Genomic DNA, 25,866 nt, shown 5'->3' on the forward strand with positions numbered 1-25,866 from the left:
TGATAAATATTTATTAATATGTAAATTAATAAATTTATATTATAAGCCACTATGATAAAGAGATAGTGGTTCTTTTTGGGGGAGAAGAAGGGTGAATAGGGTAGCTATGATAAATAATGCCTCAATGTGGACTAGTCAGACATATCTGAAGGTATTCTGTGAATTTACTGAGAAGCTTACATTGTACTTGACAAATTTGACTATCAAAATAAAATGAAACTGATGGGACAACAAAAACCTTTAGAAGAAAAGGTTTCACAAAACATTAATACTAAAAAATGTACTTTTATCATATAGTAGAATGACATTTATTTGTAAATAAACAAATGGGCTAAACCTTAATCTGAATCTCTTAATCTTTAATTATTGTCTGATATAAAAATGCTAGTCTAAATTTAAAGAAGATTTCCAAAAAATACACAAGGAAGAGAATCATGAATGATTTTTTTTGAGACCTGAGCCACCTTATTGATAGGTGATTTATCAAACTCTTCAGATAACCAAAGTACCTGAGGGCCAGAAAGGTTGAATGATTTACCCACCGTGACACTATAAACCTATCAAGTATCAGGAAACAATCCCATGTCTACTGGTTCCCAGACACAGTACTTCATACTATACATGTTATATAAATGTCCCTCCCTTTCTCCAATCGATTTTGTTTGGTTCTGAGGAAAAGATACTCTAATATCAAAATGTTATCTTGGTTAATTCTGGGATGGTCACAAATTAATAATACTGAATCAGTCACCTCTTTTTCCATAGCAGCCTGATGTTTTTTGATAAGTTTCTCCATCTCTGCAGCAAAATTGTTACGCTGAGTTTCAAGATCTTTGTCTAATCTGAGGCGATGTTCATCCATCTCAGCCTTTAGCTTATTTTCCAGAGTCATCAGTTGCTTTTGATGTTGCCGCCTCATTCTCTTATAGCCAGACATCTGTTCTCTAAGCTCAGAGTCCTGCTCATGTTCTTGCATTTGCCTTGTAACCTAGACATACAAACAATAGAGAAAAAAGAATAAAATAAAGCAACACATTTCTTTCAAAAGCATTTTAAGACCACTCTGCTGTTAACTAAGCAGGCAATTAATGTAAAAGATCCCATTTAGCCAAAACAATCTTGAGGAACATACAAAAATTGGAAGACATACACTTCAGCAACCAAAACAGTGTGGTACTGGTATAAGGACAGGCTGAATAGACCAAAGGAACAGAATAAAATCCAGAAACAGAGCCACACATAGTTAATTGGATTTTCTACCAAGGAGTCAAGTTAATTAAAAAAGGAAAGTGTTTTTTTTTTTTTTTTTTTTTTTCAACGTTTATTTATTTTTGGGACAGAGAGAGACAGAGCATGAACCGGGGAGGGGCAGAGAGAGAGGGAGACACAGAATCGGAAACAGGCTCCAGGCTCTGAGCCATCAGCCCAGAGCCCGACGCGGGGCTCGAACTCGCGGACCGCGAGATCGTGACCTGGCTGAAGTCGGACGCCTAACCGACTGCGCCACCCAGGCGCCCCAAGAAAGTGTTTTTTAACAAATCCTGCTGAGGGGCACCTGGAAGGCTCAGTCAGTTAAGCTTCAGACTCTTGATTTTGGCTTAAGTCATGATTGCACAGTTCAGTTTGGGAGATCGATCCCCGAGTTAGACTCCGTGCTGGGCACAGAGCCGGCTTAGGATTCTCACTCTCTCTGCCCCTCCCTAGCTCACACTCTCTAAAAAAAAAAAAATCCTGCTGAAACAACTGGTTATTTGTATAAAAAATAAAGAAATAAACCTTGGCTCATATGTCATTCCATATACAAAAATTACTTTGAAAAGAATCATGTGACCTAAACATAAAACTCAGAATCATAAAGCAAAAGAAAACATGGGACTACCATCATTACTTGGGTAAACAAATATTTCCTGGACAGGATACAAAAGGTACTGATTATAAAGAAAAAAATGTATAAATTGGATTTTTAAATTGAGCTAAAAATTCACATAGTATAAAATTAATCATTTTAAAAAATTTTCTTTATTTGTAAGTAATCTCTACACCCAGTGTGGGTGATGGCATTCTTGACCCCACATGTCATACAGATTCATGGGCCACTGCATGGGATTTATAAAGTCTGCTTATGTAGCTGATAACTCAGATAACTTTTTTCCTCAGATACATCTTTTTTTACTTCCTGTCATATTTTCTAACAGCCTACTTTTCATATGATATCTTAATGTAATTTCTTTTTATCCAGTGTATACTTTATCATGTTTTGGTCCTACTTAATCTGACTGATAAGGGTAATAAGCACCCCACTACAACAACATCCTTGTTGATATATGATCCTTTTTTTAAGTTTTTTTAAGTTCATTTATTTATTTTGAGAGAGAGAAAGACAAGGCAGAGGAGGGAGAGAATCCCAAGCAGTCTCCACACTGTCAGTGCAGAGCCCAATGAAGAGGTCAAGCTCACGGACCTTGTGATCATGACCTGAGCCAAAATCAAGAGTTGGGACACTTAACCAACTGAACCAGTCAGGCACCCCCATAATCCACTTTTTATTGTTATTTGGGAAATCAGAACTATATTTTCAATACATCAAACTGAATTACCTGCCATTTCGCAAACATTCCCCCATTTTGGTTAGCCTCGGTTATTTCCTTACTGTTAATTCTTATATTGCAGAAATAACTTTTTCTTCCTCTCTGTGCCTAAAACCAACTAATTATTAAAATCTCAAACAATTTCTTTTATAAATACTTCCTTTATGCCACAAACCAAAAATAATCTGAATTCCTATTTAGTACCTTCTAGCCCTCTTAAGCATTTGATATATTCTAATATATTAGTTATTTCTGTACACCGTGAAGACATTACTAGTTTAATGTCTCTCAGAGTATTCTATATAGTATCTTATAAAAGGCACTTAAATGTTGAATGGGTATTTTATAAAATAATCCTCAGATACAAAAAAATAAGACATAGTCATAACCTGAGTATAGGTGCCACAATCCAAAATGAAAAATGTATTTCTTCTTAAAAAATATTTATTTATTTTGAGAGAGAGCAAGCATGCAAGCATGAACAGGGGAGGGGCATAGAGAGAGAGGATGAGAGAGAATCCCTAGCAGGCTTCTTGCTGTCAGTGCAGAGCCCAACATGGAGCTTGATCTCATGAACCGTGAGATCAAGACCTGAGCCAAAACCAAGAGTTGGATGCTTAACCTACTGAGCCACCCAGGCGTCCCTGAGAAATGTATTTCTAATTCAAGGGAAGAACATACCAGTGATGCTGTCCTTATAGTAGCAAAGTGTTCCCGATTACGATAGTGTGATTTATGACGAGACACTTGAGGTGGAGATTGTGGATCTGATGCTCTTGTTCTAGGATCTCCCTCTTCTCTGTAATTTTCTTCCTCCTAAGCAAAGAAGAAGACAATACTATTTGAGGTGAACAAATACAGTTCACTTGAACTTTCAAGAAAATTTAGAGACCACGTGATCAATTTATCTTAAAGAAATAATTTTAAAAAGTAAAAACAAAAATTGAGAATGCTGACATTTTATTTTCAATATAATTAGAATCAGGAAACATTATTCCCTAAGTGTATGAAACAGCACACAGATTTAGGATAAGGAAATATATGAGGTTAGATTTATATCCTAATTATTGTATATAAAATGGAAAAGGTTTAATAATTTTAAACAGCAGTCAAAAATTACTCTAAGGCTCTTGGGTTTTGAAAACAATAATATATCTTTTTTTTTTTTTGAAAACAATAATATATCTTAAAAATACTTTTATAATACTTCTGCCTTCTGTCCAAAGTAAGTAATCAAAAAGTAACTGTAAATATTTTAAGAAATCATGTCTTTCCTTATATATAGCTTAGTTCATTAACTGAAGAGGAAGTAAATTAAGTAGCAACCAACTAATTGTGGGAATAATCTTATTTTACTGCTGATTCTACTGCCTAAGGATGCAAAAATTAAACATGAGTTTGTCCTGAATAATACCACCACTCAACTAAATCATTCCTAAGCACTATTTGTGTGAGTGTAGTAAAATATATATAAAATTTGCCATTTTAACCATGTTTAGATGTACAATTCAGTGGCAATAATTATATTCTCAATGTTATACAACTACCACCATTTCCAAAACTTTTCCATCACCCCAAATGGAAATTGTATCTATTAAAAAAAACTCTCCATTTTATCCTCCACTCAAGTCCCTGGTAACCACTAATCTACTTTGTGTCTCTACGAATTTGCTTATTCTAGATATTTTATGTAAGTGGAATTATGCAATATTTCCTTTTGCATCTGGCTTAATACCCCTTAGTGTTAACATTTCAAGGTTTACTTGCATTGTAGCATATATCAGAATTTCATTCTTCTTTATAGCCGAATAATATTCCATTGTATGTATATACCATGGTTTATTTATGTATTCATCTGTTGATGAATACTTGAGTTACTTCTGCCTTTTAGTTCTTGTGCCTAATAAGCTTCTAGGTAATACTATAAGCTGTGAAGTTAAAAAGGAAGCATTCCTATTAGTTACTAAACACAAGTTACCTGACTTTCAAATGTTTTCAAGAAAATTAAAAATTTTGCACTCAAAAGTATGAAGAATAATGTAGCAAAAATCATATTTCCTTTTTTTTCTAAATATAATTTATTGTCAAGTTAGCTAACATACAGTATATACAATGTGCTCTTGGTTTCAGGAGTAGGTTCCCATGATTCATCGCTTACATACAACACCCAGTGCTCATCTCAACAAATGCCCTTCTCAATGCCCATCACCCATTCCCCCCGCCCTGCCCCCTCCTTCAAGCCTTAGTTTGTTCTCTGTATTTAAGTCTCTTATGGTTTGCCTTCCTCTCTGTTTGAAACTATTGTTTTCTCCTTCCCTTCCCCCATGGTCTTCTGCTAAGTTTCTCAAATCCCACATAGGAGTGAAAACATGGTATCTGTCTTTCTCTGACTGACTTATTTCACTTAGCATAATACCCTCCAGTTCCATCCACATTGCTGCAAATGGCAACATTGCCAAGTAGTATTTCTCACTGCCAAGTAGTATTCCATTGTATATATGAACCACATCTTTATTTTAAAGATGTAAACATTACAGACAATGCAAGTCACTTTTGATCATTACCCACTGCAATCCTTTTTCCTACTCCCCAAAGACAACCATTATCATGACTTTCAAGTGTATACTTACTATTTGTAAATATTTTAAATACTTTATTTTTCATGAAACTAACTTCAAATTATATATTACTTAGTGTTTCTATATATGTCTTTCTTCTAAGATTTTTAAAATATTCTTTTTGTATTCTCAAAACAATAGGTTCCCAAATGCAGGTATTATACTGGGAATTAACAAGCCTAATGTCACTTTAAAATAAGTTACCGAAAAATGTTCCAAAGTTCTAAAACATCCAAGACAAGCTCCTTATTAAACTAATCAGATAAAGAAAATTATTTACCAAAGCTGAAATTTTTTTTCACTGAAACCCAAATACTCACAGGTTTTAAATGGATGACAGAACTATTAGACATCACTGTGTGGTCTCCCTCCATCATGTCTAGCTCACTCTTGTCATCTGAGGCATCTGGAAGACTGTTAACACTACTACTTTGGCTACTGGCACTGATGGACATACTGGGAATAGACTGATTACTTCCAACACTATTCACTGTTCCTGTCCGGCCAACACCATGATCTTGTTCCTAAGGGAAAAAAGCATTAGGTTCAAGTATCTTTATCTCTTTTGAATTGCTACTTATAATCACTTATCACAGTGCTTGGCACACAATCTTTAAGAAAGAAAGTTAGAGGTCTATTGTGAGAAATTCCCTATATTTGCCAAGACCAGGAAGGAAGTTTAGCAGCTGAAAAACAAACAAAATAAAAATGACCAACACCTAAATAACAAAAAGCCCAACATGTCAAAAATTCAGTTAATCATTTATGGGTTATTTCCACAGTGTAGCATTTTCTCTAATTTGTCACTTTTGAAATCTATTTCTACCACACATCTCATGGGGTATAGAGAAAATTTTGCTCATTTCTCAATAACTCCCATACTTAAAATACGCACCAATCATTTTTAATTTTATAAATAACCCCTTTTAGTTATTTTTTAAGGAAGCCTTTTAAGTATATTTTCCTTCCTCAGAATATATTATCTAGCCTATCCTTCTTTCATCAATTTAGTATTAATTCCCATCTATTTTTTGTAAATTAAAAATTATATATTACCTATACATTTAATCACATTCGTAAGAATGTTTTTTTTTTTTTTTTTTAAATTTTTTTTTTTTTCAACATTTATTTATTTTTTTGGGGGACAGAGAGAGACAGAGCATGAACGGGGGAGGGGCAGAGAGAGAGGGAGACACAGAATCGGAAACAGGCTCCAGGCTCTGAGCCATCAGCCCAGAGCCTGACGCGGGGCTCGAACTCACGGACCGCGAGATCGTGACCTGGCTGAAGTCGGAGGCTTAACCGACTGCGCCACCCAGGCGCCCCAAGAATGTTTTATGAAGTAACCAGGCAAGCCATGTTATCTGGGCACCAAAATTCTGTAAGATACTCAAAATTTAACACAGACATATGATTATATATATATATATATACATATATAAATATGTATATATATATATATACATATGTATATATATATATCCCCAGCCTAAAAGAGATGCTGTTATAGATTTAACTACATTAGAATTTTATTAATTTTACAACTTTACTCAAATATTTCAGATATCTAAAAAAGCTCAAAATAATCTTCTAGTGATCACTGTATGAACTAAAAAACAAAATGAACAACACCAAAACTGTAAGTTAAGAAAGTCTTGTATTTTCTAGTTCATTAATTATGTAGCACTATTAAAAAAGAAAAAGTAAAGTAAGTAACTATTGCTCCTGGTTTCAGAATGCAAACTGATCTCTCTGAAAAGTAGTAAAAAAGAATCAACAAATTCTGACAGGAACAAAGAAAAATGAAAATATTTAGAGTAAAAAAAGATAGCTCCACAAATATGTAGATTTCCTTGTGAGGAAGTTCTATAACATTTCTATTGCAAATTTATATTTCCATACCCTACAAAAGGCAACACGGAAAGAACTTGGCCTTGAGAGTGAGAGATACGTGAATTTGAACCCATATGAACCTATGAGAAATTAACCACTGAGCTTTGCTTTACTCATCTGTAAAATTGGTACTTTAGAACTGTGCAGATGGAATGAAATTATATAGAACTTCTGATTCAAGTATCCCTGGTGACAGAGCACAATGCTTTGTAATTCTAACGACTTCTGAACGAGTACTGTCAATTTCTAAAGTCTATAATTTCAAATACTTCCAAAAGCATGTCCCATGGAATCAGGTAATAAGGCAAAACAGGGTTCAGTAGCCAAAAAATTTGATGGAGTCTAGATTAAAGTTGAATAAGTTTCTTTAATAAAAGACTTTGCAGAGCTTTATCAGGTCATTGTGTACTACGAAGGGGTTAGGTTTAAAGAATGCAAAACCTTTTTTCCCTCCTGGGATCTTACAGGACCAATATTAAGAAAACACAATCTGGGAACCACTAATATAAAAATTCATGGCAAGACTAGGTGCATAAGGAAAGAAGCCAATAAAGAGGGCTCAATATTTGAGTCATTTCTAAGTTATTACCTCTTCTTCTTCCTGTGCTTCTACTGCTGGTCCGTTATGTGCCTCCTGGAAAAGGAGTTTCTTCATCTTTCGATACTGCAGATTGTCCAGCTCTCTTACTGCATCCTTTGTCCTTTGAATGAGATCTATTAACACTGTTTCAGGGCGCTCCCGAAGAACAAACATGTGCTGGATAAAAGCAGAAGGTGAAAGTCAGGATGAAATTTATATATATTATTTTTAATGCGTACAAATGTACCCCTTTCTCAAACAGTAGTTACTATCGTAATTAATCATAATAGATAATGCATATAATCTATAGCTATCTAATTCTACTACATTTTTGGCTTCTTAATTTACGAAATTGTCTTCTACATACACACACACACACACACACACACACACACACACACTCTATGCATACTTAACTACCTCTGTGCATTTAATAGAAACATGATACCTTTGTTGGCTAAATGAAAATGCAGAGTTGAAATAAACAAAAAGTCCAATTAAACACTAAGAATTAAGTTCAACAGAGCCCTAAATAAAGGCTAAAAAAGGTTTACATATTCTTAAAACTGATTTCATAGAAAAGGCATGTACAGTTCTGAGCTGTATTAGGTTTCAACAGAAATGATTTTATGGTAAATTATGGTTAAAATCAAAAATGATTTTATAGGGGCGCCTGGGTGGCGCAGTCGGTTAAGCGTCCGACTTCAGCCAGGTCACGATCTCACGGTCCGTGAGTTTGAGCCCCGCGTCGGGCTCTGGGCTGATGGCTCAGAGCCTGGAGCCTGTTTCCGATTCTGTGTCTCCCTCTCTCTCTGCCCCTCCCCCGTTCATGCTCTGTCTCTCTCTGTCCCAAAAATAAATAAACGTTGAAAAAAAAAAAAAAAAATTTTAATAAAAAAAAAAAAAAATAAAAAAAAAAAAAATGATTTTATAGTAACATAAACTTGGATAGTAGGAGTTTCTTTATATGCTGTATAAACAACACTCCATAAAACACTAGCAGTTGATTAAAAGCCATTGTATAGTGATTTTTACCACTAACATTTAATAAATTTAACCTTATCAAATACAGAAAAGTACAAAGAACAATTCTATCATTATCACTGTTACATTTTGATATATTTCTTCAGAAATTTTCTATGTATAAATTTTGATTTATAGAAACACAGCATACAGGGGCGCCTGGGTGGCTCAGTCGGTTAAGCATCTGACTTCAGCTCAGGTCACGATCTCACGGTCTGTGAGTTCGAGCCCCGCGTGAGGCTCTGGGCTGATGGCCCAGAGCCTGGAGCCTGCTTCCGTTTCTGTGTCTCCCTCTCTCTCTGCCCCTCCCCCGTTCATGCCCTGTCTCTGTCTCAAAAATAAATAAACGTTAAAAAAAAAACACACACACACAGCATAGAGACTGCAGAAAGACACCTTTTGCCTTGAGTTCTGTGAAATGTCCTTGAATTCTTGTAATACTTTTTACCTTTGTTCAAAAGCATTTCTTCTTTAAAGAATTTTTTTTGCCTTTTGATTTTTTTATTACTCAAAAAACTTCATTTTTTTATTTAGCTTTCTGATTCTGTGCTTATGCCTTCAACACTTTAACGATTTTCTGCTCCTCAACAGGAGAGCACACTTGATCCTGTCCCAAACACATATAGCACACCATAGTCCTTGCTGATGTATTTTTCATTTTAGATAATCTCATAAGAACTGTAAGTGTCACAGCATAAACTCCTCAAAGTCAGTCTGGGCCCATACCACATGGGGATTTTGGTGCTTTCCCACCCTTCTTTGTATAAAGAAGATTCTATTACCAGGGGTTCAGGACAGCCTAGTTTTGTTAGAACCTATATTGTATGTAGGACAGCCTATGACAGTATGTCAAATGCTGGACCATTCTGAATGCCTAAAGACACCATCCCCAGAAGAGGAAAAAGCTCCTGTAAAGAATTTTAATTATATGATATTTTACTCTACTTTCACTGTCGTAAGTATTGTTATTTCAAACTCATAAACACGAGGCCTATAGATTTTTAATTCTGAGATAGCTTCATACATTAAAATTTTTTTCTATTAGCTCTTTTTATGATGAACTGTAACAGAAATATAATTAGACCAAAGGGAAAGTACCAAATAGATAATTCCTATCATTTTCAGTAAGGCTGTGCCAATACATGCTATGAACTAGCAAAATGAATACTGTATGCAGACTTGGGATCTAACCACCAAATATCCAGGTCTCATCTCATGGGTTGGGTTATCATCACCAAATCACTTCTTTGCCTATAGTATAAGAAGACAGTCAGATTCTTTTTCCTGAGCCTTAGAAAGGTTAAGGTATCATGATTTACAATATTCGGTCTTCTTATCCAAAAATAATAAATCTTAAATTTCTAAGTTTAATAGTTTTCTACATATAAACCTTGCTTATTTAGGGGCACCTGGGTGGCTCAGTCGGTTGGGCATGCAACTTCAGTTCAGGTTATGATCTCACTGCTCGTGGGTTTGAGCCCCGCGTCGGGCTCTGTGCTGACAGCTCAGAGCCTAGAGCCTGCTTCCAATTCTGTGTCTCCCTCTCTCTCTGCCCCTCTCCCACTCATGCTTTCTCCCAAAAATAAATAAATGTTAAATCTTGCTTATTTATCACTAACATAATTTCTAGCTATACTAAGCCTTTTGTTACTATTATAAATACTTATTTACCTAGGCTTTCATTTCTGAGACTATGAATGAACTTACTGCCTCAAATCCCACAATCATTACTGAAACTATATTGTTCTTCTACATACTGTGGTTCTAAATAATACAATCAAATTTCAGTTTCTTTGAACCTTTGATGTGTGTTAGTGAAAATAAATTAAACCTCTCTGAAATTATAGAACATTCATGTAAAAATGGTCTACTTAAATCTTATAGTGAAAAATCAACAATATCCTTTAGGGACACAAGAAGACAGTCAAATCCTGCTTTATCTAGATGTTTATCTACTACTGCTTTATCTAGATGTTTTAGGAACTATATTAAGTTCAACAATGTCATTATTGCTATTAATAACATGGCCAACCTCCAAATAAAATAATCAATTTTTGAGAATAAAGAGCATACACTAATCATGTGTTTAAACTAAGTAACCAAACACATTAAAAACCGAATAGAATTTACATGATTCTCAGAATATTTTCATTGCCAAGTTAGAAAAATTATTTCCAAAAAGGAAACAGAAACATGATATGCATTTTTAACAGTTTCTTTTAAAAGCTCTTTTCTCCCACAATAATTATACAGATATATTATACACCATTTCTCTTTCTTTCATATTATTTTAATATACAACTGATAAATATATAAAGTGTGGCAGACATAAAACTTAAATGAGAGCACCTGGGTGGCTCAGTCAGTTAAGCATCTGACTTCTACTCAGGTTATGATCTCAAGGTTAATGGGTTCGAGTCCTGTGTTGGACTTTGTGCTGACAGCTCAGAGCCCAGAACCTGCTTTGGATTCTGTGTCTCCCTCTCTCTGCCCCTGCCCCACTCGCACCCTCTCTCTTTCTCAAAAATAAATAAACATTAAAAATTTTTTTTAAATTAAATCCAAAGTTAAACTTTGTTTTACTAACTTTTAAATATGACATTGTTCCACATGAATTAAAATATGGAGTTATAACTCATGAATATATTCTTGCACTTACAAATGGCCAGTTGGTAGTATTTGGAATATACAACTATATATTCTATTCAGACATGGTACAGCAGTTAATTAATTTTGGAAAAACAAATGAAAAAACTCTAAGAAAAGTTCCAAAAGAGAAGAGTATATAAAATGAGCATTTTAGTAAAAAATTAGTAGAGCATACTTTATACTGACACAAAAGTCAAAAAAAGAATAAAACACCTTCTTTAAATTATTTTAATTTCTTAAGGGTAGAAAACAGACCAAGTAAAACTGACCTTTAAAAGTTCCTCTGATGTAGGGCGATCTTGAGGGATTTTCTGGAGGCAAGAATCTACAAAGTTGCGAAAATAATCAGACCTATTGTAAAGGAAAGTATCAAGTGAACATATTGCTATTTCCTTTTAAAACACATCCACAAACCATACAGAGAAGATCAGCATAGTCCCTGTGCAAAGACGACATGCAAATTCATGAAGTATTCCATATTTCTGAGCAATAGGTGTTGTATGTAAATGTCAAATTACTAAATTCTACACCTGGAACTAATTTTACACTATATGTTAACTGGAATTTAAATAAAAACTTAATTAAAGAAAACAACATCCACAAATCAAGGCATGTGCCTACTGGTGGGAGGGGGAGTGGAAAAGGAATTATCAAAAAAAAAAGCAGATAAAATATATTGTATATTTTATATAAATCTATGAAAATCTAATTTTTTTTAATGTTTATTTATTTTTGAGACAGAGAGAAACAGAGCATGAATGGGGGAGGGTCAGAGAGAGGGAGACACAGAATCTGAAGCAGGCTCCAGGCTCTGAGCTGTCAGCACAGAGCCGACGCGGGGCTCGAACCCACAGACCATGAGATCATGACCTGAGCCGAAGTCAGACACTTAACCGACTAAGCCACCCAGGTACCCCTATGAAAATCTATTTAAAGCAACCAATGAATCTTTACCATTTTCCAAGGACAAATTTACACAGATTATTTAAAAAATCCTGCTCTCACAAGTTAAGAAACAAAACAAACGAGCAAAGGGGGGCAGAGAGGGAAGGAGTGGGGGGAGGGGGGGGAGAGAGGCTCAAACCAAGAAATGGACTCTTAACTATAGAGAACTGATGGTTGACAAAAGGGGGGTGTGTGGGGGGATGGGTTAAATAAGTGATGAGGATTAAGGAGTATAGTTGTCATGATGAGCCACAGGGTGATTGATGTATGAAATGCTCAATCACTATATTGTACACCTGAAACTTACATTACACAGTATGTTAACTGGAATTTAAATAAAACTTAAAAAAAAATCCTATTCTCACATATTTAAATATCATAACTTGTTCTATATTGAGGCAAAATTAGGGAAGCCAATCTTTCTTCTTTGCATTCAAATTTAAGATAACATTCTTTTCAATTTTTTGTTTCTTTTCTCTACGCCATCTCGCTTTCTTTTTTTTTAATTTTTTTTTTAACGTTTATTTATTTTTTTTGAGACAGAGAGAGACAGAGCATGAATGAGGGAGGAGCAGAGAGAGAGGGAGACACACAATCGGAAGCAGGCTCCAGGCCCCGGGCCATCAGCCCAGAGCCCGACACGGGGCTCGAACCCACGGACCGTGAGATTGTGACCTGAGCTGAAGTCGGACACTCAACGACTGAGCCACCCAGGCGCCCGCCATCTCTCTTTCTTGTTTGCCTCTTGGATCATCTTCTCTATTGCAACTTTAGAACATCAATCTATTTGTTTTGGAGGGAGCAGTTTTACACCTAAGTATTTAGTATTCCTAAATAAGTGCATAAACTTCCATTAAGCCCAGAAAATCAATTTAGATATTTTGTAAAACATCAAAAGTCTGCAATGTATTTTAAAAAATGCTTATTGTTCTGAGAGAGAGAAAAAGAGAGGGAGTGAGGATGAGCCAGGGAGGGCAGAGAGGGAGAAAGAATCCCAAGCAGGCTCCATGCTAACATCACAGGGATTGAATGAGGTCACGAACCATGAGCTCGAGACATGATAACTGACTGAGCCACCCAGGTGCTCTAGAAGTCTGCAACATATTATTATACAATGTTACTGATGAGGGTGAGGAAGGTAGTAATAATTACTTAATCAATGTTTGTCTTTCCATATTCACATAAGATTTTAAATTCCTTGAAGGCAAGAATTCTTTTTTGAATTCCTATGTATCAAAGAGTGTAACGATAGTCTGTGTTCAATATACTTATTACTAACATATACCATGATGGTAAACTCTGTGCCAGAAGATTCCTTCTACATATCTCTAAACAGGTAACAATGATCTACAAATCTGCCTTAAATATATAATCTTAAAAAAAATAAAGTTTCACTAATTTATGTAACTACTTGCGAATTTAAAAGTATTTAGCATTTTAGATATCTCCCCAGAAGTTTTTAAATGCTAGATATACTTGAATATACTTAGATACATACACTAAAATTTTCTATCAATGATAAAAATTCTAGTTTTCTAAAACTGTCAATCTGTCCTTTATAAAGTTCTTTACATGAATGAGCTAATTTTATCAAATCAAGGAAGCACTAGAACATGGAATAACAAACCATTCTAAATATAAATATCATAGTAACAATTAGAACAATTGCAAAGTTATTAATTATCTGATAATTTTGATAAATCATTTTATCTATGCTTTAAACTTCATAAATTATAAACCATTCCCCCCAAAAATACCACTATAAGTTGTGGTAATCTATGTATTTTAGTTATAAAATACTGTTTAAATTAAGCTATTTATTATATAATCAGGGTTATATGTGTTCCAAAAGTTCAAAGAAAAAAATAAAATTTAAAATTTTATAAAAAGCAATACTTTTTGCTTCTCTGTGGCCTCATCTATCTTTATTTCTGAACTGAGTTACACATATGTTACAAAAAGCAGAATATATAGAGGATAAACATGATGTAAGGGTAAAACAAACCAATTTAATATCTCTTCAAGTAATACACTTTACCTAATTGAATTAAATCATTTTGATAACATTATTTAAAAAGTATTTAATTTATACAATGTTGAGTAATATATGTCCAAGCAATACTCACCATTCATTAGACTGTAATGTAGGGGATTCATTTTGGGCTATGTGATATAAGGCACTCATTGCATTCATATTAAATAAAGGAGGCTTCCTTTCCGCTGTAAAAGAAAGAAAATTTTCCTGTTAAAATATGAGCCTATTAAAAAGAAAAAAAATAATAAAATAAAATAAAATAAAATAAAATAAAATAAAATAAAATATGAGCCTGTTATATAGAGGCATGCTTGCAAATACTGTTAAAAAAAATTTTTTTTTTTGGAAATAGTCTCAAACTTAGCAAAAAAATTTCCAAGTAGAGCTCAAAGAACCTCTTCTTTTCTTTTTTCTTTTTAAAAAAATTTTTTTAACTTTTATTAATTTTTGAGAGACAGAGCATGAACGAGGGAGGAACAGAGAGAAAGGGAGACACAGAATCCAAAGAAGGCTCCAGTGTCTGAGCTGTCAGCACAGAGCCCGATGTGGGGCGAGATCATGACCCGAGCCAAAGTCAGAGGCTTAACCGACTGAGCCACCCAAGCGCCCCTCAAAGAACTTTTTCAAGTGAGTCAATTTACACTACGTTGCTGGCTTAATACTAAGTTGCTGGCTTAATGCCCTACCACCCCTAAATACTTCAGTGTATACTTTCTATAAATAAGAACATTCCACTAAAGCACCACAATTAAATCAGACCATTAATACTGATACAGGACTATCCTCTAATCCTCAACCCCCATTCAAATTTCAATCAAAGTTCCAATAATGTCCTCTGTAGCAAAAGCAAGCCTTGATCATTTGCATCAAGGAATGGGTGAGTCTTATCTAAATTGTTAAATTAACATAAAATTGTTCATAATACCTTCCTATAATCCTTTTAATACCTGTAGTAGTGATGTCACTTCTCATTCTTGATATTGGTAATTTGTGTCTTCTTTTTTTCCTGATCAATCTGGCTAGAGACTTTATTTGATTCTTGCTTTGATTTTTTACATTCTCTTTCTTCTGCTTATTTTGGGTTGAATTTACTCTGTTTCTTTTCTTTCTTTTTTTTTTTAAAGTAGGCTCCACACTCAACATGGGGTTTGAACTGATGACCCCAAGATCTAGAGTCGCATGGTCTACTGACTGAGCCAGGTGCACCTTGCTCCTCTTTTTCTAGTCTCTTAAGGTAATAGCTGAAGTCACAACCTTGACAATTTTGAAGTGTACAAGACTCTTGAATGTTCCTCAATTTGAATTTGTCCTATGATTAAATTTGAGTTATACATCTTTGGCAGGAATATCAAGAAGTAAAACATATTTTTATCATTGCTACATTTTCTCAAGAGGTGGTGCATGATTTTGAATGATTCCATTATATTAAGTTTATATATTTATTTTGAGAGTGAGCGAGCACGCACGTGAGCAGGGGAGGGGCAGAGACAGAATCCCAAACAGGCTTTGAGCTGTCAGCACACAGCCCAGTGCGGGGCTCAATCTCATCAACCAGGAGATCATAACCTGAGCCAAGATCAAGAGTCTGACACTTAACCACAACTGAGACACGCAGGTGCCCCTTCCCACTTTTAGATAAAGTTGACTGGAATACTTTTATAAGAAGAAAAAAAAGGAAAGAATATTGGACTGGAAGGGGAGAAGCATGGAGAATCAAGAGCAAGAAGATGGACATCATCATCAATTACAGTCACAGTTCAATTATCTACCTGGCTCACTTACACTGGGAATGTTAGGTCCCACCCTGGGAATGATGGTACACTACCTTTAGCATAGCTCCCTTTATGGGCAACAGAATAAAATGTGTGCAGAAAATCAAACTGTTACAATATGGCATGAGGTCCAATATCTAACCCTCATACTTAATTCAAAGTAAGAAGTATCCTAGGCAGAGGTAAGTAATTCATAAACGCTTTAGACACTTTCTACCTAAGGTAAATATAGTAATCAGACATATTTTACATGTTTAACAAATACTCATTAAATATTGGACATAGATACCTGAAAATTAGCATCACAGTGCAAAATTATTTTAGGCAATTTAACAAAGCAAATATAATATACCTAAGGAACAATGCTTACCTAGTTCAATACATGTTATTCCAAGAGACCATACATCTACTTTGCCATCATACTGTCCTTCATCCATGGCTAAAATTACTTCTGGGGCCATCCTAAAACATAAAATGACACTTAAATTAAAAGCAAAAAAAGGTATACTATGCTTTTTTTTTAATGTTTATTTATTTATTTAGAGAGAGATAGAGCACAACGAGCAGGGGAGGGGCAGAGAGAGAGGATGAGAGAGAATCTCAAGCAGGCTCCGAGTTGTCATCACAGCTTGTCATCAAGCCGAAATCAAGAATCTGACACTTAACTGGCTGAGCCACCCAGGTGCCCCAGTATACTATTCTTTAAAAATATTGGGGCGCCTGGGTGGCGCGGTCGGTTAAGCGTCCGACTTCAGCCAGGTCACAATCTCGCGGTCCGTGAGTTCGAGCCCCGCGTCGGGCTCTGGGCTGATGGCTCAGAGCCTGGAGCCTGTTTCCGATTCTGTGTCTCCCTCTCTCTCTGCCCCTCGCCCGTTCATGCTCTGTCTCTCTCTGTCCCAAAAATAAATAAACGTTGAAAAAAAAATTTTTTAAAAAAATATAATGACCATCTACATAGAGAACACCTGTGTGAATTCTAGATGAATTCTAGACATTATGTCTGGATGTAAGAATTTTTATAATGAGAAATAAATGCACCACAGGCTGTCAGGTAAATATTTACCATTGCATATAGAGCGTGAGACTCACTCTCCCCATTTGTCATGATCATGTAACAGCATCCTAAAGAAAGGATGCCCCAGAGCAGGGCTGCATACTATAACATTGTATAATTCTTGGGCTAGTAAGTCTTAACTATTTTGATCTCAGGATCCCACTACAAAAGTCTGATTTATGCTTGAAAGATGGAATTTCATCATTGACAATACTGTCAGTTGTTTTCCTTCATGTGACAAGCTCACTCCATGCATTTAAGAAAATATCTGCCACAATAACCAACACCGAATAACAATAGTTTGTCAGTCTTCCTTTTAAATAGGAACAGTGCTCCATGATACACATGGCTAGAGCAGCTCATAACGAAGACAATTACACAATTATCAACCTTACAGGTAGGTGTCTTGGTTATAAAATGGAACATTAATTCATGTTTTCAATTAGACATTTTTTTTAAACTGTTTTTTAATGTTTATTTTTGAGAGAGAGCGGGAGAGACAGTGTGAGTGGGGAAGGGCAGAGAGAGAGAGAGAGAGAGAGGGAGACAGAAAATCCAAAGCAGGCTCCAGGCTCTGAGCTTTCAGCACAGAGCCTGAGGCAGAGCTTGAATTCGCAAACTGTGAGATCATGACCTGAGCGGAAGTCAGACGCTTACCTGACCAAGCCACCCAGGTGCCCTTAGAGTCTAAACTTTTTTGGTGGTACTATACTTCATCTGTTTTTGGTGTTAAGCACAGACTGACCCTTAGAACAGTTGCTAATGTTCAGTAGGATTGTCACCAGACACCCCAGTGTATGTGAGTGTGTGTGTCTGCGTGTAAGTGTAAAGACATCCAAATATGTACCTCGTTACTATGCTCCAAATTCTCTATATACAAATTAACAAGTATGTAAATAAAGTAAATTTTCAATGGTCAATAGAAGAGTGTTTCCAAGGTGTTCTTTAAAATGTTGAAGTAAGTTTGGGAAATTACTAAGTTAAGGAGAGCTAAACAGGGTAATTTTGTTTTTTATTTGTAGAACTTTTCAGGGCTTTTTTAGTATCTAATATTCATCATTAATTTCTAAACAGAAGAATCATTAAGAAATATAATTTGCTCACAGAACCCTTTTTTATAGAAGGGAAATGGACTCTATCTAAACTAGAGTTCTACATAAGAAATTTTTGATCATCTAGAGCAGTGGAAGAGTAAAAACTCTTCAAGTTTTTGTTTACCTCCAATGAATTTAAGAAATCTATTTATCCCCTTGTATACTTTTACATTCTCTATATTTTATAATTTAATAGCTACAAAGGATATAATGTGCAGCTTATGTATATACTTTATATTGTATATGTGATTTAAAGATATTTAAAATGTGGAGTTACAGAGTTGTTTTATTAAACAGCAGTAACAACAACACACTGCTGTGTGGCCAAATTACCAAAGCCAGTCTTCACTGTCCTATCAATCAGTCAAATCAGAATCACTTTCTGTCAAAAAAGTCTGACTTCATTTTCAATGCCAACATGTTAATGTGTCCCTATGACAGCCATCTCAGTTATGAATTTTACACTAGAAAAAAAGAAGGGAGAGAAGATAACTGGGGAGAGAGAAAAAGCAAGGAGTAAAAGGAAGGGGAGGAAGAGGACTCGAAAGGGACAAGGGCTTGCTAAGACTTTGTATCCTGACTCTTCAGTATTTCTGATAATTACTATACATTCTCTCAAACTGTACTTCTGCTATTGCTTTGAGGCTATTACATCCCAGACCAACGCATCATTGTAATATTCAGGATGGGTAAGAAGTCCTTCCTTTATAAAGTGAGAGAGGGAGATTTGGAAAGTGGGTGGTAAAGAAGATGTAGTGGACCTAAGACATCACTCTCACTATACACAGAGAACATGTGGGAGTTGAAGATCTGGACAATTATTCCCTTCAAACTTACTGACATTAATAACGAATTATTTACGGATAAAATAGATGATGCCTAGAATTTGCTTCATAATAACTGGCAGGGTGGGGGGGGGAGGTGGGGAGGAAGGAGAGAGAAATGAGTACATAGGGCAGGACTTTTATTGGGTTGGGTGACTGGTATGTGAGGCTTCATTAAACTTTTGTCTACTTTAATGAGTATGTGAAATTCTTCATAATTAAAAATAAAACCAAAAAACTCTAAATCAGCTATCAGCCTTCCGATACTCCTAGTCTGAAGACACAGTAAGTATCAATCTAAAGAACACACAGAAATTTCCACTTAGCATTTCTATCTTCTCCTCACTTGGATTTCATTGAATTTTTTCACTCCCACACCCAAAATATGATGCAGGTTATGATATGGAAGAAAATATCAAGAGGACAAATGAAAAAACAGGAGATCCAAGGGCAGCACTCCAAATCTGTATTTGAAACTAACGAGGTTTAAAGTTAAGACGTCCAAAATAACATTATATTACCAGGAAAAAGATAAGGCATCTGAAAAAGTATCACCACACATCGCCTATTTCAATTATGAGGATCAATAGCAAATAGGATTATTCTTACCAATATGGCGTTCCCACAAAAGAATTGGCAGGAGATGCCATGGAAGCTGATCCAAAGTCAGCAAGTTTCACCTGGCCTGGTTCTGTCAGAAGGATATTTCCTGCTTTGATATCTCTGGGTTTAAGGAACACAGAAAATTATTTCTCTTTCCTTCATTAGATTATGTTGAGATGATAAAAATCAAATAAAAGTTTTTAAAATAGGGAAGGAGAAATCAAAATAATTAAGTCCTTGGATAATCTCTCAATTAGGACAAGGAGATGTAAGATCCACATTAGAAAACAAGAAATACGGAAGTAATATAAATATACAGTAACAATTTTCTAAAAGAGAACACAAAATGGCAGTAAAAACAAGACAGAAAAATCAAGTAATTAGAGCATAGTTTATATTTGAGTTCCTGTTTATTGTTGCAAATAGTGGTTTTAAAAATGGAATTTAATTAGCTGACCACTCCATAATAATATATACTATACATATATAGTATAGTATAGTACAGTATAGTATAATATAATATAATAATATAATTTGAGTACACCATTTAATGAAAGAAAGAAAGAGAAATTTCATACCCAAAATTTTTTTCAAGGTTATTCTTCTCATTTCCAAACCTTAGCATAGTTCTAACTAAACATGAAATGAAAACTGAAGCACACAGATAATATAGTATCCAAAGATCCCAAATTTATTTCCAAGCTTACTTTTTAAAGTCAGCAAACATACTGTTCATGCAAAATAAGAAAATTATGAGTATTTATATAATGGGATTATATGTCCAACTGGCACCATAACATACATTTAACCTTTCAAAAAAAAATTCCAAGCACTTGTCAATTCTTACTATAGTATTGTAATGGATATAATATTAAATAAATCTTTTTCCTTCCACTTATTTTTTATTTTTTAAAGTTTATTTATTTATTATTATTTTTTTTAACGTTTATTTATTTTTGAGACAGAGAGAGACAGAGCATGAATGGGAGAGGGGCAGACAGAGAGGAAGACACAGAATCGGAAGCAGGCTCCAGGCTCTGAGCCATCAGCCCAGAGCCTGACGCGGGGCTCGAACTCACGGACCGCGAGATCGTGACCTGAGCTGAAGTCAGACGCCCAACCGACTGAGCCACCCAGGCGTCCCTAAAGTTTATTTATTTATTTTTGAGACAGCACGCACACGCAGGGGATGGGCAGAGAGAGAGAGGCGAAGGAGAATCCCAAGCAGGCTCTATGCTGTCAGGACATGGGGCTCAGATCCCAAGAACTTGAAGATCATAACCTGAGCCAAAATCAAGAGTTGGACACTTAACCAACTGAGCCACCCCAGTACACCATCCTTCCACTTATTTCTTGAAAGAGGAGAGGTACTTTGATGTTGATAAGACCTTAGTTTCTAATTCCAACTCTTCCATTTACTTATTTATTATTATTAGCATGTGGATTTCTCTTGGACCTTACTATCCTCATCTAAAAAATGATAAGCCATTTAACTCACAGTGACTCTACTATATAGTTTAATATGTATTGCCTGGTTCACATATATGAAAAAAAAGAGCTAGTTTCCTTCTAAAATAGACAAAACCTAAATCAATGCTAAAAATACATTATAAAAGTTCAGTTTTTTGTTTTTTTTTTTGAGACAGCAAGAGTGAGACAGGATGTGAGTGGATGGAAGGACAGAAAGAGAAGTGACAAAGAATCCCAAGCAGACTCCCCAGTGCCAGCACAAGCCCGGTGGTACGATGGAAGCTCGAGCCTGACACGAAGGTGGATGCCACGAACCGTGGGATCATGACCTGGGCCAAAAGAGTCAGATACTTAACTGACTGAGCCACCCAGACTGCCCTAAAATAGTTTGTTTAATCTTAAAGTATTACCCATGATTATGGATTATCAAGGATTAACGCTCAACAGCATAAAGAGTGTTCAGTCTATGTTGTGGGATCAATGGCACAACTCTAGCATTATCAGTTACTGGAAGGACAAAACACCTAGATTTAGTTCTCGTCTAGTTTATTTGGCTTTGTAAGAACTTCGGAAAAAGTAGTCACGAATTGGGGCTTCAATTCCTTTATTTGTAAATTCAAAAAAGGTAAGACTATATAATCCCCAATGTCTTTTCCACTTTACAAATTAAATGATGCTACAATTAAATTCCTACCACAATCTATAAAGTGCACATATGTCCGAAAACCCAGTAACACATGCAGACAAAGATAAAAATAAACCTAAAGGGAGATCAAATGTTTGTAGGACAACCTAAAAAACATATGTTTTTAAGATTCTGAAATGCCTTTATTTGGCTACAACCAACACAACTTACAGGGTTAATAAGTTCCAGGGTTGATAAACGCAATAAGCCATTTGCTGCTAATACATAATAATTTTTAAAGTGCTTACCTATGGATCATGGTATGAGAATGTAAGTAGGCTAATCCCTGGAGAGCACCATGTGTAATTGCTGCTATTTCCACTTCTTGTAATGGCTTTTTGTGAACTTAAAATAAGAATTTATTGGAAAATAATTACTATACAGAATATTTTTGTTCAAAAAGATAAACATATCTAATATATGTGGCTATTTTTGAAAACTAACATTTAACAAGAAGATTTACTTCCCAAGACAATGAAACAAGGCTATTGAACTTTATAATTAGTATTACAGTTGTGCTTAGCTGTTAAGTAAATAGTTCACAGCCAATTTTCCCCTAAGCTAACAACATGTAAGAATTAGTTGATTATAAAAACAAAAGTAACAGAAGAGAAGTTCTCCCTTTATTCTCACACATCTTCATTCTGAACAGAAGGGACAGATTAAGCTAAATGACAAAGAAGGAAGAAAAATGCTTGTTACAAAGTCATAATGTAAGAAAACTCACCTAGTTTTGCTACTACAGAATAGTGCATACCATGCTAAGAACCTACAAAAGGCTAAGGTTCTTACTCTTTGTGGAAAGCTTTTATAGTATTTAAGAAAATCATATGGAATTCTCATTTTATTTTGTTAATAATTTTTACCTTTAATAATTAAAGGAAACCTACCTTCCAGTAAATCTGAAGCAGATCCTAAGCAATATTCCATTACCAGCTACATAGGAAGAAAAATTATAAAAGCATTAAATTAGTAAAAAGATTCTATTTGAGATAAAATAAATTCACCAAGGAGATCAAGAACATGGTTTGATGTCAAGCAAACACTAGTCATCATTTACCTTAAAAAAAAAAATTTATACATTTAACAATTTGTTAAATGATAGGGTTAAGCCAACGATACATTAATTTTTTTATGCCAACATATAATCACATGTATAAGATGTGTATTTCATTGATACTTACTAACTAAAACTATAAAGGAATATAGTTACTTGTTAGGAATTACTGTTAGGAAATGGAAAACTGTCCTCTGGATCTATATGCACAAACTTTAGGTTACAGTTTAAATGTTTCTTTAAAGCAAACGCAGAGCACCTCCTGTGGGTCAGGTATCTTATGTACATTAACTAATTTAATCCTCACAACCACCTTATAAGGTAGGCCCTATTATTACCCTTGGGGATCATTTCTGTTAAAAGAAAATGTGGCCTTTTCCTCTTTAAAGATGCAGTTACTATGCCTATATCACTGCTGGATTACTGCTTTGTCACCTCAATGGTAACAAGACAAAATTAATCTCTACCCTTTGTAATAAAGTGTCTCAATTCTCTACAGTTAGTATTATTCAGCCAAGGAATTATAATCAGTTCATACTTCACCAAGAGTCACTAAGACTTCACCAAGATCTTTGTGGTTAAATAGATTATAATATATTTATGTCAAAAAGGTATGCTAACTTTCATCATTGAATAATAGGATTGTTTTTACAATGTTTGATAAACCATTTGAAAAATGATGCTACTAAAAAATGTCAGAGAGCAGTTTACCATGCACATAAAGGTCAGTTAAATCTCTGTAGTAAACTTGCAAAAGTTCTATTATCTCTTATTGCCAAGGAGTTCTAAGAAAAGCTGCTCTTCCTCTCTCAGAATTTCAAGGTGTTTTTGCATGGCTTTACACAACCATTTTGAAACATTCTTGAATTAATTAATTCTAAACCAAAACCAACTAAATTACAGCAAGGGGAGAAAACACCTACCCATGCTGTGTGCTCACGTAAATAGCAGCCTTTGTATTCTATACTGTTGGGATGTTTTATTCTTTGTAGAAACTTGACTTCCTTAATAATATCCTGCCATTTCTGTGGGGAGAAAAAAAGGAATAAAAGAAAGAATTATGAAAAGTTGCTTTCCTTTAGAAAGCTATATAAGAAAAAAAGGAATAACTAGAGTAAGCAGGGTTTATGCTTTATTTGTAATATTTAAATATCAAACTAACAAATTTAAAAGAAATCACATTTATATACTTTAAACTCAATTATATAATTTATAAAAGTATTTTATTCAAGGTAGAATAAATTTTAATTTGATAAAATTTATCATCAATGAGTATCATTAAAATTTTACAACCACACACCAAGGATGTTGATAAAAATTACATGCTATATTTAGTGATTTTTCTTCAGTTCAGCTTCCCCTTTCTTATTTGCAGCTTTACTAACATATAATTTACATCTCATAAAGGTGATCTATTGTGTTTCTGGCTTATGTCTTGTACCAAATATTAAGATTGTTTGTTTTTAAAACTCAAATAATTACTGTTCTATTTAAATTCCTAAATGTATACTTGCTAAATGCTAGCAAACAATTGTTATTATGTAGGAAAGTTCACAGAAAAAGCAAGCTGTATGAAAACATTTTCTTACAAATTTTACTTAAGAGCCTTCTTCACTGACAGCTATGAGGAAATACAGATAAATCTTTGGACATAAGCTACTCCAAGACAACCTTAGACACTTTCATCATATCCTAAACATACTTACTCTTAAGAAGCAACCAGACAACTCTGAAAAAACAGGTCCTTGGGTCCAAAAATCAAAGAATCTAAGGGTTTAGTAGATGTGGGAAGGAAACTAGGAATCTGCTTTTGGCTCTTGTTCAAGGTTTTCCACTAACAGGCCACATTTCTTAAGGCAGGGAAACTAGCATAATAGAAAACTTTAAGGAATGTTTTGTACTAAAATTTAAGATCATGTATTTCCTATTTTATTTCACAAGTCCTCAACAAAATACAGTGAAATATGTACAGTGTTTTATATAAAATGTGTATGATACAAGATCCTCAATTCAGAAAATATTTCATGGGTTTTAAATTTCATATTTGAATGCTCTGGAACACAAATTCAGAACACAACAAAGCCTGTATTTGTAAACGGAGAAAAGACTTTCATGAGGACTATTCCTAACATTCTGGAAGGAGTATTAGATGTGAAAAGATGATACACTAAAATGATTCTTTCTTCTAGGTGTAACTAATCAAACAGACTCCAACACAGTACCAGTCTGCTGTGAAAACTACTTCTGAAGTTGTGCTATAGAAATGGCAAATAAAATTAGACTGAACTTATAAGAAATGGAATTTTTTTAGGAGTTTTAGGAATTTTTAGAAGATTTTTTTTTTTGGTATCAAAATAATGGAAGAATGAAATAATCAGTAGTGTTACCATACCCACTGTACGATCTTCACAAAACCCTGATTTACCATAAAATAGAGATTCCAAAGGTATAGAAAACCAAAATGTTTAAAAAGTGAAGACTAACCCAGCAATTCCACCTCTGGGCATACACCTGAAATTACGGAAAGCAGAGATTCACAGAAGTATTTGTATACCCAGGTTCATAGCAGCACAATAACTAAGTGGTGGAAGCAACCTAAGTTTCCACTGACAAATGAATGGATGGATAAACAAAATGTGGTCGTTTATACACACATACAGACAACTACCCAACCTTAAAAAGGAAGCAATTCTGACACATATTATAACAAGGATTAACTTTGAGAACGTTATGTTAAGTGAAATAAGCCACTCACAAAAGGGCAAATACTGCATGATTTCACTTATGTGAGACACCTAAAGTAGTCAAATTCCTAGAGACAGAAAGTAGAGTAATGATTTCCAAGGGAAGGAGAGAATGGAGAATTATTGTTTCATGGGTACAGAATTTCAGTTTTCCAAGATGAAAAGAGTTCTGGAGAAGAATGGCCATGATGACTGCATGACAATGTGAATGTCTTCAATGCCACTGAACTGT

At 34.7% G+C, this 25,866-nt stretch overlaps 1 protein-coding gene and 2 pseudogenes across 2 annotated transcripts in view; 1 reads left to right on the forward strand and 2 right to left on the reverse strand.

The window, feature by feature from the left end:
• The window catches only part of TAOK1 (TAO kinase 1), a 146,364-nt gene that overhangs the window by 31,607 nt on the left and 88,891 nt on the right, over positions 1-25,866 (reverse strand). Inside the window, exons 4-14 of one of the 2 annotated variants that reach the window (XM_047832129.1) lie at positions 23,814-23,915; positions 22,724-22,769; positions 22,082-22,178; positions 19,685-19,798; positions 16,474-16,565; positions 14,423-14,516; positions 11,621-11,702; positions 7,689-7,856; positions 5,527-5,730; positions 3,270-3,404; positions 752-988 (exon numbers count right to left, since the gene is read on the reverse strand). In XM_047832129.1, coding sequence (XP_047688085.1) covers positions 752-988; positions 3,270-3,404; positions 5,527-5,730; positions 7,689-7,856; positions 11,621-11,702; positions 14,423-14,516; positions 16,474-16,565; positions 19,685-19,798; positions 22,082-22,178; positions 22,724-22,769; positions 23,814-23,915 — 1,371 coding nt within the window. Of the gene's footprint in view, positions 1-751; positions 989-3,269; positions 3,405-5,526; positions 5,731-7,688; positions 7,857-11,620; positions 11,703-14,422; positions 14,517-16,473; positions 16,566-19,684; positions 19,799-22,081; positions 22,179-22,723; positions 22,770-23,813; positions 23,916-25,866 lie in introns of those variants that run through there. The other variant, XM_047832130.1, reaches the window with a different exon arrangement.
• LOC125151338 (60S ribosomal protein L34-like) lies at positions 9,229-9,567 on the reverse strand (annotated as a pseudogene).
• LOC125152308 (uncharacterized) lies at positions 11,739-11,835 on the forward strand (annotated as a pseudogene).

This window comes from Prionailurus viverrinus, chromosome E1, assembly GCF_022837055.1.
Source record: "Prionailurus viverrinus isolate Anna chromosome E1, UM_Priviv_1.0, whole genome shotgun sequence".
Taxonomy (NCBI): Eukaryota; Metazoa; Chordata; class Mammalia; order Carnivora; family Felidae; genus Prionailurus; species Prionailurus viverrinus.